Raw genomic sequence first — 19,483 nt, forward strand, 5'->3', positions numbered from 1 at the left:
GCAGTGCGTCTGGAGTTGTTTGTTCCTCTTGGTGGGTTCGTGGTCTTGCTGGCTTCAGGAGTGAAGCTGCAGACCTTTGCTATGAGTGTTACAGCTCATAAAGGTAGTGCAGCCCCAAAGAGTGAGCAGCAGCAAGACTTATTGCAAAGAGCAAAAGAACAAAGCCTCCTGTAATCCCAGCACTTTGGGAGGCCGAGGCGGGCGGATCACGAGGTCAGGAGATCAAGACCATCCTGGCTAACACGGTGAAACCCCATCTCTACTAAAAAAAAATACAAAAAACTAGCCGGGCGAGGTGGCGGGCGCCTGTAGTACTAAAAAAAATACAAAAAACTAGCCGGGCGAGGTGGCGGGCGCCTGTAGTCCCAGGTACTCGGGAGGCTGAGGCAGGAGAATGGCGTGAACCCAGGAGGCGGAGCTTGCAATGAGCTGAGATCCGGCCACTGCACTCCAGCCAGAGCGAGACTCCATCTCAAAAAAAAAAAAAAAAAAGAACAAAGCCTCCACAGCCTGGATGGGGACCCAAGCAGGTTGCCACTACTAGGCAGCCTGCTTTTGTTCTATTACCTGACCCAACCCACATCCTGCTGACTGGTTCATTTTACAGAGAGCTGATTGGTCCATTTTTGACAGCGTGCTGATTGGTGCATTTACAATCCCTGAGCTAGACACAGAGTGCTGATTGGTGCATTTTTGACAGAGTGCTGATTGGTGCATTTACAATCCCTGAGCTAGACACAGAGTGCTGATTGGTGCATTTACAACGTTAGCTAGACATAGAGTGCTAGACAGAAAAGTTCTCCAAGTCCCCACTAGGTTAGCTAGACACAGGGTGCTGAGTGGTGTATTTACAATGTCTTAGCTAGACGTAAAGATTCTCCAGGTCCCCACTAGGCCCAGGAGCCCAGCTGGCTTCACCTCGTGGATCCCGCACCAGCGCTGCAGGCGGAGCTGCCTGCTAGTCGCGCGCCCTGCGCCCGCGCTCCTCAGCCCTTGGGCTGTTGATGGGATCAGGAGCCGCGGCGCAGGGGGCGGCGCTCTTCAGGGAGGGGCGGAGGAGGGGAGGGTCAGGCATGGCGGGCTGTAGGCCCGGAGCGCTGCCTGGCAGGGAGGCAGCTGAGGCTCTGTGAGCATTCGAGCTCAGCGCTGGCGGGCCGGCACTGCTGGGGGACCCGAGGCACCCTCTGCAGCTGCTGGCCCGGGTGCTAAGCCCCTCACTGCCCCGGGCCTGCGGCTAGCCGCTCGGAGTGCTGGGCCTGCTGAGCCCACGCCCTCCCGGACCTGGCGCTGGCGCGCGAGCGCCGCGCGTAGCCCCCGTTCCCGCCGGTGCCTCTCCCTCCACACCACTCTACAAGCAGAGGGAGCCGGCTCCGGCCTGGACCAGCCCAGAGAGGGGCTCCCACAGTGCTGTGGTGGGCTGAAGGGCTCCTCAAGCACCGCCAGGGTGGACCTTGAGGCCGAGGAGGCTCCGAGAGCGAGGGCTGCTAGCCTGTTATCACCTCTCAATTTGAAGGGACTCACGTAGGAGGTACTCATTTGTGTAAGGCTTCTTTGACTCAGCGTGCTTTGGTGACTCACCCATGCTATTGCTTGCATCAGTAGTTCATTCCTTTTTATGGGTAAGTTGTATTTCATTGTATGTGTATACTGCAGGCATTTTTTAAAATTCTCATTTATGGACATTTAGTCTGTTTCCAATTTTTGTCCATTATAAATGAAGTTACTATGTCCCATATCCCAGAATTTAATGTACTATTCTTTGAGCGGGGGCTTATATTTTGATATTTGCCTTTAAAGATTAATATTTATTGTTCTGATTATAAAAGTAATAGATGCGTATTGTAGAAAAATACATCAAACTTCTCAGGTGTCTTATGTAAGGACACTAATTTTAAAATCCTACTGGGCGTGGTGGCTCATGCCTGTAATCCCAGCACTTTGGGAGGCTGAGGCGGGTGGATCACTGAAGATCAGAAGTTCGAGACCAGCCTGACCAATATGGTGAGACCCCCGTCTCTACTAAAAAAACAAAATTAGCCAGGCGTGGTGGTGGGCGCCTGTAGTCCCAGCTACTCAGGAGGCCGAGGCAGGAGAATCACTTGAACCCAGGAGGCAGAGGTTGCAGTGAGCCAGGGTCATGCCACTGCACTCCAGCCTGGGCAATAAGAGTGAAAATCCATCTCAAAAAAAGAAAATCCTGTTGGGTCAGTGCCTTATCCTCATGACGTCATTGAACCTTAATTACCTTCTGAAGACCCTGTCTCAGGATATAGTCAGTTGGGGTTAGGGCTTCAACGTATGAATTTGGGGGACACACAGTTCAGCCCACAGCAACGTGGTTCTACCCAAAGACTTGTACATTGGCCGAGCCAGGCGTGCCCATTGCCTGCTGGGAATTGAGCTGGGTGGCTGTATCTGGACTTCTGCATTTCCCACTGTGGGAGTCCTTGGCAGCCCACCGGTGTGATAAGATTGTGATGACATTGCTGTAACAATTCTTTCATAGCATTTTACAAAGTTCTTTCAAGTACAAAGTCTAATTTAACCTCCCAGGGAACTTGTGAAATAGATATTGTTGTGGCGATTTTGTGGATGAGAAAAATGAGGCACTGTTAAGTGTCTGGCCCAGAGTTCCATAGTCAATCAGTGGTAAAAGAAATCACTCTCCTCTAACCCTGTAGACAGCCATGAGATGTTTCCATTAAGGTACTCGCAGATTTCTTTCCCACGTCCAGGCTTTCAGCATTCAAGGTTTATCTAGAAGGCTTTGGGAGTTCCATTGCCTGTAAACTGAGGCAGCCAGGCCCAGTGCGTTGCAAATGCATGAAAGATCACCTCATAAGCAAAATTAGGTAGACGTATTCCTCATAAAGGAGCTGACCTAGTGGACAGAAAGAAACCTTCCTGCATCTAACCATGCATTGATCCATGCTTTTGAAAGTTCTGAAATTCAGCTTTTCTCATCCTGTTGGTCAGTACAACAGGGTCTGGATTCCCGATCCTGAAGAAGTTTGGAAGTCTGCTGAAATAGCCACGGACTACAGAGTTGGTGACAAGGTCCTGCGACTCCTGCTGGAGGATGGAACGGTGAGGGTCCTTGCTGTTCGCAGCTGCGTCGATGTGTAAAGTGGTAGCTGGGGTATGTGTGAGGATGGGGGCACGTGGACCCCGTGGGAGGCACCCAAGGGAGAGTGCATGAGTGGGCACCAGCACCATCCCCAAACGGCCCCCTGGCACCAGGACTCACTGATGTGTCTGTACTCCTTCCCTCCCTCCCCTATGCTGCCCTGCATCCACCAGGCCTCTCTCTGTAAAGAGGGCCCAGCTGCAGGAGCCAGGTCTGTGCCACGGCACTGCATTTCCAGGCACCCAGCATTACTGGGAGACTGCTGAAAAGTGATTCGCCATTTTGGCTTCCTGAGTCTCAGCCCAGAGATTAGGCAAAGATGAAAAACTTGGAGAGAAGTCGTTTGAGCCCAAGGCATGCACTGGTAAAGAAAAACATCAAGATGCGAAGGGGAGGAAAATGAGAAGAGGAAGAAAATAGGCAGGGAGAGGGAGGAGTGGGAGGAGACTGGAGGGAGTCGGTCCACGGATGTACAGAAATGTGTAAGGGAGGGAGTGTGGCAGGAACAAGAAGACAGGGATGCCTAGCTTTGTGTGACATTATGAGGTGCCTCTGTTGGTGCTGGTGTGGTGAGGGGGAGGTGAGGATGAACTTCAGCAGTTGCTCCTGTGGTGGGATGAGCTGGTGAGGAGCTTCCCTGCAAGGCTGCATGTGCCTTCTGATGACGCAGCTTCGGAAGACTTTGCATTTGCTCGAAGTGTCCCTCATGAGTCGTCCTTGCCCACCACTGCTGTAGTGACATTCCACTGGATTTGTAGCTAGGGTGACTGGATGGGTTTAGAATCAAGTATCTGGATAGAGAACTGGGCAGGGGATTTGTGCTCCGTCTGGATCCCAGAGGTGGGTCTGGGGAACATCATGTGAGGATTAATTGACAAAGCATGTAAATGGGTTCTGCAGGGACAGGGCACACTACTTCTAATCAGACTGTCCTGGATTTGGGAGACATTTCCTGAGATCCTGGGAAGGCAGATGACCATAGCAGTTAAAGACACACCCTCTAGAATCAGATGGTCTGGCTTCAGATCCTGGCATGGCCACTTGTTAAGTCTTTGGCAGCAAGCCCCCAGTTTCCCCATATGTACGAAGGAGGTAATGACTGCACCATCCCAGGGTTGCTGAAGTGCGATGAGACAATCCTGTGTGCATGTGGGAAGGCAGGAGCTCTGGGAAAAGCCTCTCGCTCCCTGGGGCTTCCCTGCCCAGCAGGAGCTCTCGCAGCTTTTATTGAGTGTCTCCTGTGCACAGTCTGGGCTCCAATTAGGGATCAGATGGCTTTGTCTGGGGAGGAAAACCTCAAGGCAGCAGCTGCAGTGTCAGTTTGCTGCTTTGGTAATGTCTGCAGGGCTTCAGGTGGCTGCATTCCCGGCCTTGACCCGGCTGCAGAGGCGAGTAGGATGGCGGACAGCCAGACCACTCTTTAATTCAACCCTTTGTCAATACTGTAAGAGAAAAGGCCTGTGTGCTGTAGGAAAATGTCACCTCTGCCTCCACCTGTCAACATAATGTTCGTTACATTTTCTCCCCTCCCCCAAAGACTGTCCTTTCTGTCTCCCTGTTGCTTTCACACATAACACATACAGAGGCCAAGCCAGAAGTGGGGGCTGTGGATTTACAATAGAAAAACAGAGACAAGGAAAGTCAGGAGGTATGAGAATCATTTTTCCTGATTTTATTTTCAAAAGTGTTTAGGTTGAGAATATTCTGGTTGGGGTTAGGTCACAATACACTTGCACTGGTAACAGGGGAGCAGGAGCTGGCCTGAGGAGCTGTGTCCGGTTGTGGATTGCCCCGAGCTGCTGGCTTTACGCAGAACAGACCAACCAGCCAGCGAAACCCCTGCCATCGACAAGGAAGCACTGTACTAGTGAGAGAGCACAGGCTTCAGAGTGAGGCCCAGATTCACTGTGTGACCTTGGACAACAGACTCCTACTTTCTGAACCTGTCTCATTGACTTTCTTGGTTGGGGTAGTCACGTCCTCCCTGGAAGGCAGTTTTGAGGATTAAATGAAACAATCCATGCTGAGTGCTTGGCATGGGGTCTGCACAGTGGCACTTGCTAAGGGGCAGCTGGGCCACCTTGTGGAGCTGGCCCAGGACCAGAGATCAGAAGGAATCCAGAGATACTGACTGAATACCAGGAAGGCGGCAGTGGCCTAGGAAGGTATAAGAGAAACAAGCATGCTGGGTAACCTGCTCAAGTCGCTGTAGTTGGGCTTCACGTCCCCCAGCGGTGAAACAGGAGTGTAGGAATTAGAATACTCTGACAGTGGAAAGGCCCAGTCGTCTGTGGCACAGATGTGACGGGACATACTCACCTCACCTTCGTTCTTCTAAGGCAGCCGTTTTAGGAATACTAGGTTAAATCTGTCAGAAGAGGAGCAAGCCTGGGAAAATTCCCTGGCCCAGGGCTGAGAGTGATAGGAACAGACAGCCCTGCTCGGGGAGCCGTGAGCCCTCGGGCATGTGGGCGACTGCAGACAGGAGACACCTGCACCAGGGGCCTTTCACGGAGAAACCACCACCTGCACGGACTCCTTTAGGTATTTGTCACCACCAAGTGTGTCAACTTTGAGCAGAGACTCAACAACCTTAGAGTTAAAGGGACCTTAGGTCATTGTGTCATTTTAGCTGCAGCATCTTGTTTTCAAACGAAAACTTGCATGACCTCAACATTTAAACCACATACAGGTAGAGCCCCTTTGGGAGATTCAGGAATGGGGCACCTGGATCTCTGCCCATGTAGCTTCTCCAGCACCTCTTATTGAGGCCTCTGTAGCTCTAACAACCCGTGGTCTGGTCTAGCTCCTCTTCGCAGATGAGAGAAATGAGGCCCAGAGAGGGCGAGTGACTTGCCCCAGTGCACATAGCCAGTGCCCTAGTCCCCTGCTCCTACTTTTCATTATTCCAGGAGTCAGCTGTGAAGATTTTCTTGTTGCTATACATGCATTTGCTTTTTAGTGTCAGTGATGACTCTGGAAATAAAAACAGTGCTTCAACAGAATGCCAAAAATCTTCTATTTCCAGAGCTTTACTTTTATCTTTGTCCATAGGAGCTGGATTATTCCGTCAATCCAGAATCTCTGCCTCCACTTCGGAATCCTGACATCCTCGTAGGCGAGAATGACCTCACGGCTCTCAGCTATCTCCATGAGCCCGCGGTGCTCCACAACCTCAGGATCCGCTTTGCAGAATCCAAACTCATTTACACCTACAGTGGTAAGGAGAGCAATTCTAGGAAGTAAGGAATGGCACTGGAATGGAAGCTTGCTGTCTAGAGCCTCCTGGTTGTTTGTTGTTTATACTGAGCACCCAGAGTTTGTTGTAAAAAGAAGTATCTAGGTGGGGAGAGTCTTCAACAAGAACTAAGACTGGACCACCGAGATAAAGAGATGTAACAAAGCTTGTGTTTGGGTTTCTCATCGGATTTGATACATTTATTACTTATTTTGGGCAACTGTATTACTTACATTGTGAACTGCAAAAAGGTCTCAGTTTGGGAGCATTTCCACCTGTCCTGTCATCCAACCATCAGACCAGCCGGAGGGTGTAGGTGACTGGCAGGGAATTCATTCAGTGCATGAAGTGACTTGTCCAGAGTCACACAGAAGGTTTAATAAGTGACAGACCTGGAGTTTCTTAAAAAAACAAACTGGAGAGGCAGGTGGCAGTAAGAATATTGTAACTGCATCTAACATCTTTCCCCAGGAATCATTTTGGTGGCCATGAATCCTTACAAGCAGTTGCCAATATACGGAGATGCCATCATCCACGCCTACAGCGGGCAGAACATGGGTGATATGGACCCACACATATTTGCTGTGGCAGAAGAGGCATACAAGCAGATGGCCAGGTAGCTTCCTGCCAAGCTGGACTTCCCCTTGCTCTGCCAGTGCTCCCTGCATTTGCCAGACCATCACAGTGGAGGGGAGATACCTAGGTTGGGCTCATGAAAAGAGAGAGGCCAGAGATGGTGCTTTGTCGAGCCGACTACCTGGAATGAATAGCGAACGACTGTTCCATGCACCTGACCTGTCAAGACTGAGTTTCCTGGGTGTTGTTCCTTCAAGGTAGTCAAGTCAGTCCTACCAGTTGGGGAATAGCAGATCCTTTTCTTGCAGTGTGTTTGGTTGGAGGAGTGTTGATTTATTCTCTGCTATGAGATGTTTAAGCTTTTTTTTAACCCATTCAAGGAAGCAGAATCTGATGACAGGGGATTTAGCTGCAGGAGGTTTTATGTGCAGGAGACTTGGAGTTGTATCCTAATTTCACTGCTAGGTGTTTCCCGTGGGTGAACTCCCGTGGAGTTCTTGTTTCCTAGCGCACGTGTATGGAAAGCCTCCTGCGAATGAGGCACCGTGCACACATTCCCATATGTCATCTGGGATGGCCTCAGAATAGCCCACGATGCAGATGTCTGGGCGGTAAACAGCTTCGTGGAATAACCAACCTAGGTTAGGCAGCAAGTAAAAGGCAGATCTGGGATTTGTGCTCAGATTTTTAAACTCTAGTTTATTTTTCCCATAACTATCACTTTTGGCTTCAGTGTCTTCATCTGTAAAGTATGAAGAATAAAAACACCACCCTATCTTTGTAGCTGCCTTTACAGTTTGCAAAAGAACTTTCACATACAGTGGTCTCCCTTGAGTCTTACAGCACTCCTTTGAAGTCAACTGACTTCATTGTGCTCTTTTCACAGATGGGAAATCCGAGGCATAGGACCTGGACCTGCTGACTCTTTACCTAAGTCTTTACTGCATAACCCCAGCCGCAGCTCCTGAGCTCCCTCCACTTTATGTCTTTGTCCGTGAGCTGGACTCTCAGAGGGCACCCATTCCTGGTTCTGCTGCTTATAATGAGGGGGCAGGTGGTAGCTTACATGAGGTAGAACACGTGCTGCTTTCCTGCATAGCCGTCTAATGGGCAGTCTGGGGATAGACCGAGCTTCTTCACAGTCATCAGAGACCCGGTGCTGTGCAGCTCCCTGTCCCTGGGGCGGGGCAGGCATCCTCAGGGACAAGCTAGTTCTCAGCTCTGTCTTCCATATTCTAGGTGACAAGGCATATGAGGGGAAGGGTACAGCCCTCCAGGTTAGGGAGACTCTCCGGAAGCCCCACAAAGCACTTCTGCTCACAGCTCATCAGCCAGGACCTCACTCACACAGGGAGGCTGGGATGTGCAGCCTTTCATATGCACAGCGGGGCACTGCCTGGCCACTGGGGCCTAGTCCCTAAGAAGGAAGAGGAGAATGCAAGTGAATACTGGGTAGAGAATTAGCAGCTTCTGCTGCACCAAGATTCCTTCTAACCCTAAAACCTCCACGGTTCTGAGATTTTTCCCTGGCTCCCTGCCGATCTCCCAGGTATTATGGTGATTAGGGTCTGGGTATCAGTGGGATGAGCTCTTTGGCGCTGTAGGGCTGTGCTCCCTTCAGCCCTGAAGAGGCAGTCTCCTTGGCGGTCTGTGACACTGCAGTGACAGAATGGAGCCTAAAGCAAGCTCGTGTGGGCCTTATTTGATGCTAGACAGGGAGTGTCCCTCAGGGCTGTAGAACAGGCCTGGGATTACTGAAGCCCTGTTCTATGCCCTGAGGGACACTGAGCATGTCATTCCCCTTCTCGGAGTCTTCATCTTCTCTCTGAAATGAAAATATTGGACCAGGGCTCTGTACCCAAAGTCTTCTCCAGCATTCACATGGGAGGCTGTGGCTCTGTGCTCTGGGTCAAGTCACTCCACCCACGGTCACCATTTTACTCCTCTGTAAGAGAGATATCTATGTCGTAGGATTTTCGTGAAGCTTAAGTGAGAATCTGTATTCACTCAGCACCTGGCATGTGAGCGGTGCCACATCCACAGAGCCGCGTTAGAAGCTTCCACCATCACGATCTTATGACATGAAAAGTTTAGTGCATTTTTAAAAATCTCTAAATTATATAACAGAGCATGTTGGCTTACAGAGCGCATATGTTCCCAAGCATCTTTTGAATAATTGCTCTCAAAATAATGTCCTTGAAATGTTTTTATGTTTAAGTGGGATGTGCAGAAAGGAGTTGACATAGGACCTGAGGCTGCTATCTTTAGAGGCCTGCTTGCAAGGTGGCCCATGGCTGGCCTCAGATTTCACGACGGTTCCTGACATTTCTTGGTTGATAAAGTGGCTCATTTTACCTAAACTCAAGCTGTTTGTGTAAACAATGTGCTTTATGCTGAATCCCTGCTTTCCTTCTGGGAGTCTGGAATGTTGGCATGTGCTAGGCAGAAGGTGGGCACTGCATCTCTGATGAGCTTCCCTGGCAGCCAGCGTTTCACATGTGCCGTCAAATTCCTTGCTGGAGGAATTGAGTGTGTCCTGTGTGACCTGACTGGGAGAGGACCCCTAGAAGTTTGCACCCAGGTTCCACTGGACCTCGCCCCGCGTGCCTTTTCCCTTGCTGCTTTTGCTCTGTATCCTCTTGCTGCAGTCAGTCTTAGCTGTGAGGATGACTGTATGCTGAGTCCTGTGAGTTCTCTTACTGGGACATTGAACCTGGGGTTGGTCTTGGGGCCCCTCAGTAATTTTGGGGTACTCAATAAATACATGTTGACAGGCAGCATGATGACCTGCACAGGGTCCATCTAGAAAGAGGGTGCTCAGGAGAGGGTGGGGAGGGCAGAGGAGAGATGAAATTCAAGAACAGAGTTTAAAAGCAAAAATCCTGCCCAGAGACTGGGAGGGATGGGAAGGAGCAGTTTTTTGGTTGAGTGGAAAGGTTGAGTAGGAAAGCAGTAAGGTGTAGGGATTGGAATAAAGGTTGGATGAAAAATAGAAAAAAAAAATCTAGAAGGAAATTGATTGAGGTTTTTTTTTTGTTTTCTGTTTTTTGAGACGGAGTCTCACTCTGCTGCCCAGGCTGGAGTGCAGTGGCGTAATCTTGGCTCACTGCAAGCTCCACCTCCCGGGTTCCCGCCATTCTCCTGCCTCAGCCTCCCGAGTAGCTGGGACTACAGGTGCCCGCCACCACGCCCTGCTAATTTTTTGTATTTTTAGTAGAGATGGGGTTTCACTGTGTTAGCCAGGATGGTCTCGATCTCCTGACCTCATGATCCGCCCACCTCGGCCTCCCAAAGTGCTGGAGTTACAGGCGTGAGCCACCGCGCCCGGCCTTGATTGAGATTTTAAAATAGTAGAGTGGCAAAACGGTTTCCCTCTTTTGTCCACATTTGTCTTAGTTAGCACACATCGCCTCTTTAATGGGAAGAAACTAACATTTGAAAACTCTTTTATTTGCTTTAGAAGCAACAGAAACCAGTCCATAATTGTAAGTGGAGAGTCGGGCGCTGGAAAGACAGTGTCAGCTCGCTATGCCATGAGGTACTTCGCCACTGTCAGCAAATCGGGCAGCAACGCTCACGTGGAGGACAAGGTCCTGGCATCCAATCCCATCACCGAGGTGCGTACCACTGTGGAAGGCAGCCGTGTGTTGATGATGGAAATGGGGGTTGGTTGGGTTCTGTGCTCTCCTGGCTAATTCAAGTTCCCACCCTTTAAAGACTAAAGAAGTGAGGTCAGGAGAGACCCAGGAAGCCTGTTTGCTGGTGGGATTTGAAGGAGGTGGGGGCTGCTTTCAAGGCTCTCTCCTGCTATACCTCCTGGGCTGGAAATCTACCATCAGATTCCAGGAGTCCTCTGTTTACATTTACATCCCAGAGGGAAACCAAACATCACTGGTACACTGAATCACTGGTGTTCTCCAGCCAGCTGGCATCAGCTTTCATGAGCTGATTGTTAAAATATTCAGGAATTTTACAAGCTGATTGATAAACCTTTGGTAGTTTGACATCAGTCATGGGAGGAGTATTTATACCTTCTGCCTTGGCAAAGGTCACATGTAAAGACTCTTCCTCCTGCCCTCCCCAAGAGCCGATTCATCAGCACAGTACTGACTGGGACAGACGGTGGGCAAGACCAACCGTGACAGTGCCCAGGGGTGAGGAGACAGCCCTCAAGGAAGAAGGGGCACCCAAAAGGGTGTAAATATTTAGGTTGAGTAGGGAAGCAGTAAGGAGTAAGGATTGGAATAAAGGTTGGATGAAAGATGTGAACTTTTAATTGAGCATCATAGGCATTTGGGGCCTGAGTGAGTTGAGTGAGGCACCTCGTATTCTCTCATTTAATCCTCCCAATTCTGTAAGTGTTCTGGTCAGTCTGGGCTGCTATTATAATATTAAATATAATATACTTTAGTATAATATACTTTACTGTCATTGACCAGGTGGCTTATAAACAACAGAAATTTATTTTTCACAGTTCTGGAGACTGGAAGTCCAAGATCAGGGTGCTAGCAGGGGTCAGGTTCTGGCGAGGCCTCTCTTTTGGGTTCCTGCCTGCTGTCTTCTCACGGTACCTTTATATGGCAGAAAGAGAGCAAGAGAGGTGTCTGGGATCCCTGTTATGTAGGCATTAAAATCCCACTCCCAGGGGCTCTATCCTTGTGACATCATTACTTCCCAAAGGCCCACCTTACCATACCGACACACAGGGTTAGGATTCCAGCGTGAGGATTTTGGGAGGACACAAACATTCAGTCCATAGCAGTGAGTTGCTTATTATTCTCATATTACAGATAGAGAAATTAAGACCTGGAAAGATGAACTACCTTTTTTGTTTGTTTGTTTTTGAGACAGGGTCTCACTGAGTTACCCAGCCTGGAGTGCGGTGGTGCAATCGTAGCTCACTGCAGCCTCCAGCTCCTGGGCTCCAGCAATCCTCCCAGCTCAGCTTTCTGAGTAGCTAGGACTACAGGCACATGCCACCATGCCTGGCTAATTTTTTTGTGTTTTGTAGAGACGGGAGTCTCATTATGTTGCCTTGTCTAGTCTCAGATTTCTGGCCTCAAGTGAATTTCTCACCTCAGCCTCCTGAAGTGCTGGGATTACAGGCGTGAGCCACCGCACCTAGCCAGTGAACTAACTTGTAAGACATTACACAGCTAGCAAAGATAGAACCCAGGGCCCTGAAACATCAGAACCTGTGCTCTTTCTGGTCGTCCCCAGTGTCTGCCAGTGGGACCGAGGAGAGGCTTGAACAGCAGGCTCAGGATTTGTCATGTTCCCTGCCAGCCTGGGGTTGCTTTCTTTCCCCAGACCTCCCTCTGCCAATCAGACCTTCCCCTAGGGTACGGAATTGCATTTTACTAAAAACTCCTGCAATAACTTTGAGGCAAAAATCTTTTAATGTTGTTATTTCAAAAGAGTTATGTTTTTTTAGGCCGTCGGAAATGCCAAGACCACCCGCAATGACAATAGTAGTCGGTTTGGGAAATACACAGAAATCAGTTTTGATGAACAAAATCAAATTATAGGAGCCAACATGAGAACTTACCTCCTGGAGAAATCCAGAGTTGTCTTTCAAGTAAGTATTAAATTTTTCCCCAACTTTTTGAGCATTATTTACAATTACATTCTTATTATATATACTCAGGCAAGCTACGCTATGCTATGAATTGAAGAGTAGGGTTTTCTTATCATTTATTTGCAGTTTGGATTCTTTTTTCTGTTTATTAAAACTTGATGGTGAATAGGTGTAATATCAGGTGAGTTGTATGACTGTAGGAAGAGGTTATGACTTTTTAATTTGGGGGATTTACAAAATCCTTATAGTTGAGAAAGCAAGTATCTCTTTCTAGAGTGCAGAAACTGTTTGAAATAGACAAAGCTGACAGACTGGCTTTCCTATCAGAAAGGGAATGGGATCAGAGCTATCGAGGGGGTTTTAAGAGAAAGGCTTTTCTGCCAGTAAAATGGAGAAAATTCTCACCGTTTTGGCCCAGGAGGAGAGCAACAGTAAACCTTGTATTGCAGGAAGTTTCTAAAAATTTCACTAGGATGAGTTATGTCATTCCCATTCCATAGGACGTTTTCATTTACTAACACTTTCTCTGGGTTGCTCGTTACTTGGAAGGCCATCTCAGGCCACCCAGTTCTCAGTTGAGAGGAAGGGCCTCTTGTGAACTGGCCAGATCACATCCCAGACAGATAATTATCCATCCAGATTAGACATCTAAGACTCTCTAGTTAAAAACATGGCATTTTTGCTTGTGAGGATTTGGTGTGATTTTGAGGACATTTCTTTATCTTACAGTCGGAAAATGAACGAAATTACCACATTTTCTATCAGCTTTGTGCATCTGCACAGCAGTCGGAATTTAAACATCTTAAATTGGGTATGTGATGGATCGTGTGTGGAAGGGTCTCTCTTTTATGTGGGGGCTTAAATTCTAGGTTAACTTTCTTCTTATACTAATATGGCTTTTTTTTTTTTTTTTAAGTATTTGCCCAAAGATATAAGATTCTTTGGTTTCAAGGACAGAATTGGTGCATCTAATTAAGGGGCTGGATTAGGGCTGGGGGGATGAGTTTAGAGAGAGAGGGCACTCTTAAGCCTGAGGTTATTTTTAAAGCTCATTGGGACTGGCATGGTGGCTCACACTTGTAATCCCAGCACTTTGGGAGGCCAAGGCGGGCGGATCACCTGATGTCAGGAGTTCAAGACCAGCCTGGCCAACGTGGCGAAACCCTGTCTCTACTGAAAATACAAAAATTAGCCGGGCATGGTGACACACACCTGTAGCCCCAGCTACTTGGGAGGCTGAGGCAGAAAAATTGCTTGAATCCGGGAGATAGAGGTTGCAGTGAGCCGAGATCACACCACTGCACTCTAGCCTAGGCAACAGAGCAAGACTCCATCTCAAAAAAAAAAAAAAAAAATAGCTCATTGGGTGTTTGTGCTCCTCCAGCTAGAACCACCTGATTAAGACCTCCTGACAGCTGGAACATTTGGTGTCACTAAACCTTCCATTTTATTTGAACATGCATAGATAGTTGTTTTTCTAACACGTATGACATGTTAACCCATTTTTTAAAACAAACCACCTCTATCATAATTTGATGGCTCAAGGTCATTCATTATTTGTAGTCATAATTGATTATATTCTAGAGATAGCTAAAACACAGGGCTATTTGTCCTTCAATACAAAAGGCCCCGAGCCCTGTGCTGTCATGGCTCTCCTGCCTTAGCCATTTGTGCTATGCTGGTAGATGAGAATTGTCGAAGATAACTTCTAGTATGTTGGAGTTGAACTCACACACTCTCTAATTTTGGAGAAGTTGCTTGTGCTCTTAGAATCTAAGTTTCTGCAGATTTCACATGACGGTAATATCCTTGGCGTTGTCTACCAAACAATATGAATAGCGAACTTGCAGAAGGGCTTTCTGAAAGATCCTCTACTATTTAAACGTTAGGTATATGTACGTGTGTGTGTGTGTGTATATATATATATATATAGTCATTATCCTGATTGTTCTAATGGTTTTATAGGAGTATATGCATGTCAAAAGTTTATCGAATTGTACGTGTTAAACATACAGTTTATTGTACATTCAGTAAACCTCAGTAAAGCTATACAAAAATGTTGGGTGCAGGAACAAAAGCCATGAGCTTTAGAGTTAGGCCAGCATTTAAATTCTCAGCTATGGGAGCTTGAGAAAGTTACTTCACTTTTCTGAGTCTTAGCTTCTGCGTCTGTAATGTAGAATTCTTTTTTTGTTGTTTTGTTTTTGTTTTTTTGAGACAGGGTCACCAAGGCTGGGGTGCAGTGGTGCCAACACAGTTCACTGCAGTCTTGAACTCCTGGGCTCAAATGATCCTCCCACGTCAGCCTCCTGAATAGTTGGGACCATTGGCATGTGCCACCATGCCCAGCTAATTTTTTGTAGAGTTGGGGTTTTGCCCTTTTGCCCAGGCTGGTCTTGAACTCCTGGGTTCAAGCAAGCGCCTGCCTCAGGCTCCCAAAGTACTGGGATTACAGGCATGAGCCTCCACACCTGGCTGTAATGCAGAGTTCTAAGGAATAAATGGAATAAACTGTGTAAAGTGCATGACACAGCTCATTAAGTATGAACTTCCCTTCTTCTGATAAATGTGTATGTCCAAATTTCTGTGTTACAGACATAACAAATCTTACTTTTTGATTTCAGGGAGTGCCGAAGAATTTAATTATACGAGAATGGGAGGCAATACTGTCATTGAGGGTGTGAATGATCGAGCTGAAATGGTAGAGACTCAAAAGACCTTCACACTACTGGGTAAGAGCAAATATCCCATCAAAGGATGTAGCCATTTTCCCTTAAAAAAAAAATTAAGGCCAGGCGTAGTGGCTCACGCCTGTAATCCTAACACTTTGGGAGGCCGAGGCAGGCGGATCACAAGGTCAGGAGATCAAGACCATTCTGGCCAACATGGTGAAACCAGTGTCTACTAAAAATACAAAAAATTAGCTGGGCATGGTGGTGGGAATCTATAGCCGCTGCTACTCAGGAGGCTGAGGCAGAGGAATCCCTGGAACTCAGGAGGCGGAGGGTTGCATTGAGCCACTGCACTCCAGCCTGGCGACAGAGCAAGACTCCGTCTCAAAAACAAAATTAAAAGGGGATTCCCAGCATATGTGTGTTCTGAAGGCTCCTAATCAATTCTAATTTTAGGACAAACCATCAGAACGTATTTGGAGACTAAGTGGTCAAGACTGCTTTTCCCTTAAAAGAGCTAGAAATTAACTCTTTTTTCTCCTCAGCCTTCCTGGCTCGCTGTCAGAGGCATGGGCTGCAAGCCATGTGACTGCTGTAATCTCTTCTAGGCTGAATACAAGGATGACTGGTGAAGCCAAGGTCTGATTCGGTTCAGAAGTGGAGCGTTGGCCCTCTGTGGCCTTCATAGGTCTCCTGATGATGACAATAATGACAGCACTCATCTGGAGCTTACAATGTGCTGGGCACCATCCTAAGCACTTCATAACCCTGTGTGAACTCATTCAATCCCTACAACTACCCTAGGAAGTCAGTGCTGCTGTTTCTCCCATTTTATAAGCAGGAAACTAAGGCACAGAGACGGGAAGTGATTTACCCAAGGTTAGGCAGCGGATTCAGAGTAGAACTGGCTTTTGCACTCCAGGGTCTTCAAGCATCTCATTTTGTACAGAAAACCCCATCTTCTGTTGCTCGGATGCTGGCACAGGTGGAGCAGGCACGACTCTCACAGCACAGCCAGTTCCTCCCAGTCCTTCTCGCCTTACTTTTCCCACATAGAGCTCATGTTCAGAAAGGCTGTCTACCAGATGGTGTTTATAAAAACAGGCGTTCGCTCTCCCATTCTGGATGAGTCTAGACATCCACATGAAGCTGCCAGTCAAAGCTTTTGATCAGGGTGAGGCCATCGGCTATTTCTTTCTTTCTCTATTCTTTTCTTTTCTTTTTTTTTTTGAGACGGAATCTTGCTCTGTCGCCAGGCTGGAGTGCAGTGGCACGACCTCTGCCTCCCCGGTTCAAACAATTCCCCTGCCTTAGCTTCCCAAGTAGCTGGGATTACAGGCACGCACCACCACGCCTGGCTAATTTTTGTATTTTAGTAGAGACGGGGTTTCACCGTGTTGGCCAAGACAGTCTCGAGCTCCTGACCTCGTGATCTGTCTGTCTCGGCTTCCCAGAGTGCTGGGATTACAGGTGTGAGCCACCACGCCCGACCGGCTAGCCATTTCTACGTCTTGCTGAAATCTCTCTTGCTAAAATCTCCTACCAATTCATTCTAAGTGCTTTCATTCTTGTGGCCTGGTTGACTATATCTGAATGTAACAGGCTAAGAATTTCAAGTTAAATATATCAAAGGAATAGGCAAGACAATCACAGCTGGATAATGGAAAGTGAAAACAAGATGGTTTTCTAAGCAAAATCACCATCAGACTCTGTTCCCTCAAACCTGCTTCAAGGAGAAGGGCAATTTAAACATTTTATAATAATAAGGTAAACACTTTTGGCACTGATTCACATTTTCTGAAAATAATTATAGTCATCATTTCAATCTGTATAATCTCCGTGGAGAGCGGGCTCAGTGGGTGAGGAGGGGACAGGTGGCCAAACTCTGGCTGGGCTGAAGGATATGCCCCGCCCTGCCCACCGTCATCTCCCTGATCCTTCTACTGTCTCTCACCTCTATCATGTCCTCCTCACAGCAAGGTAATGTAGGGCAAATCGAGTAGGTTTTAGGATCAAATGAATGTGAATTCACATCCTAGTTGGTATGAGTCTAAGGTTACCCACTCTGAGACTTGGTGTCTTTTTTTGAGATGGAGTCTCGCTCTGTCGCCCAGGCTGGAGTGCAATGGTGCAATCTCGGCTCACTGCAACCTCTGCCTCTGGGGCTCAAGCAATTCTCCTGCCTCAGCCTCCTGAGCAGCTGGGATTACAGGCACATGCCACCGCCCCCAGCTAATTTATGTATTTTTAGTAGAGACGGGGTTTCACCATGTTGCCCAGGCCGATCTTGAACTCCTGACCTCAGGTGATCCACCTGCCTCTGCCTCCCAGAGTGCTGGGATTACAGGCATGAGCCACCGTGCCCAGCCAAGACTTGGCGTCTCGATCTGTGAGTGGCAGCACACCTTACCTTTCATGACAACTGGCGGAGGAAGTGTATGTAAAAGTCCCCAGCACCAGCCCAAACACGTAGCTGGTGCGTGGTAACTGCTACTCCCTGCCTTCTAGCTCTCTACGTTCCCAGTTGTCCAAACCCTCACCATACTTTGAGTAAAACCGACTCTTCTTCCATGAAACCTTTTCTAATTTTGGAGATCAGCAATTTGCAGCCATTTGCCCCTGTGTATCACACAACTTAGGTTATGTTTACAGATTTCCACATCACATGCCTCAGTCCCAGGGCCAAGACTGGGACAAGGCGAGAGAAGCACTCGCCCTCAGGGCCCCGCATGTGTGGGATTGGCCCTGGACACAGCCTGTGCACAGACCTAGATGTTTTAGACAAAGCCCTCTGGAGTTCTGTAGAGAGGTGGAGTACTGTGTCCTCTCACAGCGTTAACGGTGATGGCTGCCTGCTGTGCTGTGTGAAGTGGGCAGGTGGTAAGAGGCTGGGGCCACTGCACCTCTTGCCTGCACCTCTCCCTTCAAGAGAGGGTACCTCAGCAAGCGACCCTGCTCCATCTTTTCCTTCACCTTGCACGAGGTCATCAGGGACTCCTCTGTTTAGACACGCTAGGGTGAAGCTAGGTGGCTCATGAACGCTGTGGGTCTTTTCTCATACTGTGGTGGGCACTGTTGTTAAACTGCTTAGATACACCTTGCCCAGTGTGACCTCGGGTGAGTTCCCTAACCTTCCTATTCCTTAGTGTCCTCTTCTGTGAGACGGGAACAATACTAGGATTCCTTCCTGTGGTTGCAATGAGCATGAGAGGAGCTGATGTGTGGAAAATACCGAGGACAGTGCCTGAGGCGGTGTTCCGTTCGCCTTCCCCTCGCTTCTGCTGCTGAGGTCCCTCAGCTAGCATCAAGATTACCCCTGGAGAAGCGCGAGAGGATGCATTTTGATTAAAAAGTCCCTCTCCTCTGCTCTTCTGCTGTGTCTTTCTCATGTGATTCATCCACTGATCCCTGCCATTTGAGTGTTGCTATGCCCCTTGCTCTCTGATGGGACAAACACCTTGGAATCAGGCTGTCTCCGGGACCTCAGGCTCTAGGAACTTGACCAGTGAGCTCCCCCTGGAAATCTGATTCAGGCTGGCATTGCTTTTGTGTGACAGGCTCACTAAGGGTGATTACTTAACACAGGTTTCGAATTCTTTCTTTCATATTATTGCTTTGGAGTTGTCATCTCCCTTTTGCATTTCTGGAAGGCCTGGAGTAGTTGAAGGGATTTAGTTATGGATCACAGAAAGCAGGGAGGAGTGCCAGGATGGAGGCTCCTGCACCTGGCGTTTTTAGTTGCTGCTTGTGATCACTTACCTGTCATTACTGTGGCGGAGGCCTAGGGCTGTGTTTCTGTGGGACACATCTGTCCTTCAGATGGAGGAGCTACCTCCAGATGGAAAGGCAGCAAGTGCCTGGACTCAGCTGGAGCTGGAGTCTTCCCTGTGTTCTTGGATTGAAAGCTTTTGAGACTGATTTTATTTAATCTTTATAGTACAGGAGACTCGGCCAGGTGCAGTGGCTCATGCCTATAATCCCAGCACTTTGGGAGGCCGAGGAGGGTGGATCACTTGAGCCCAGGCATTCAAGACCAGCCTAGACAACATGGTAAAACCCCATCTCTACAAAAAGTTAGCTGGGTGTAGTGGCACACATTTGTAGTCCCAGCTACTCAGGAGGCGGAGGTGGGAGGATTACTCGCACCTAGGAGGTCAAGGCTGCAGTGAGCCATGATCACGCCACTGCACTCCAGCCTGGACAACAGAGTGAGACCTTGTCTAAAAAAAAAAAAGTAGGTTTTGAAATTGTTAAAGAACGTGACCTACCTGCTAATGAAAACTCCAGGTATC

At 48.3% G+C, this 19,483-nt stretch overlaps 1 protein-coding gene across 1 annotated transcript in view; it reads left to right on the top strand.

The window, feature by feature from the left end:
* The window catches only part of MYO5C (myosin VC), a 106,788-nt gene that overhangs the window by 9,155 nt on the left and 78,150 nt on the right, over positions 1-19,483 (top strand). Inside the window, exons 2-8 of the mRNA XM_033190095.1 lie at positions 2,977-3,087; positions 6,182-6,347; positions 6,837-6,981; positions 10,402-10,558; positions 12,376-12,519; positions 13,249-13,330; positions 15,144-15,251. Coding sequence (XP_033045986.1) covers positions 2,977-3,087; positions 6,182-6,347; positions 6,837-6,981; positions 10,402-10,558; positions 12,376-12,519; positions 13,249-13,330; positions 15,144-15,251 — 913 coding nt within the window. The remainder of the gene's footprint in view (positions 1-2,976; positions 3,088-6,181; positions 6,348-6,836; positions 6,982-10,401; positions 10,559-12,375; positions 12,520-13,248; positions 13,331-15,143; positions 15,252-19,483) is intronic.

This window comes from Trachypithecus francoisi, unplaced genomic scaffold (assembly GCF_009764315.1).
Source record: "Trachypithecus francoisi isolate TF-2019V2 unplaced genomic scaffold, Tfra_2.0 Lachesis_group3, whole genome shotgun sequence".
Classification (NCBI taxonomy): domain Eukaryota; kingdom Metazoa; phylum Chordata; class Mammalia; order Primates; family Cercopithecidae; genus Trachypithecus; species Trachypithecus francoisi.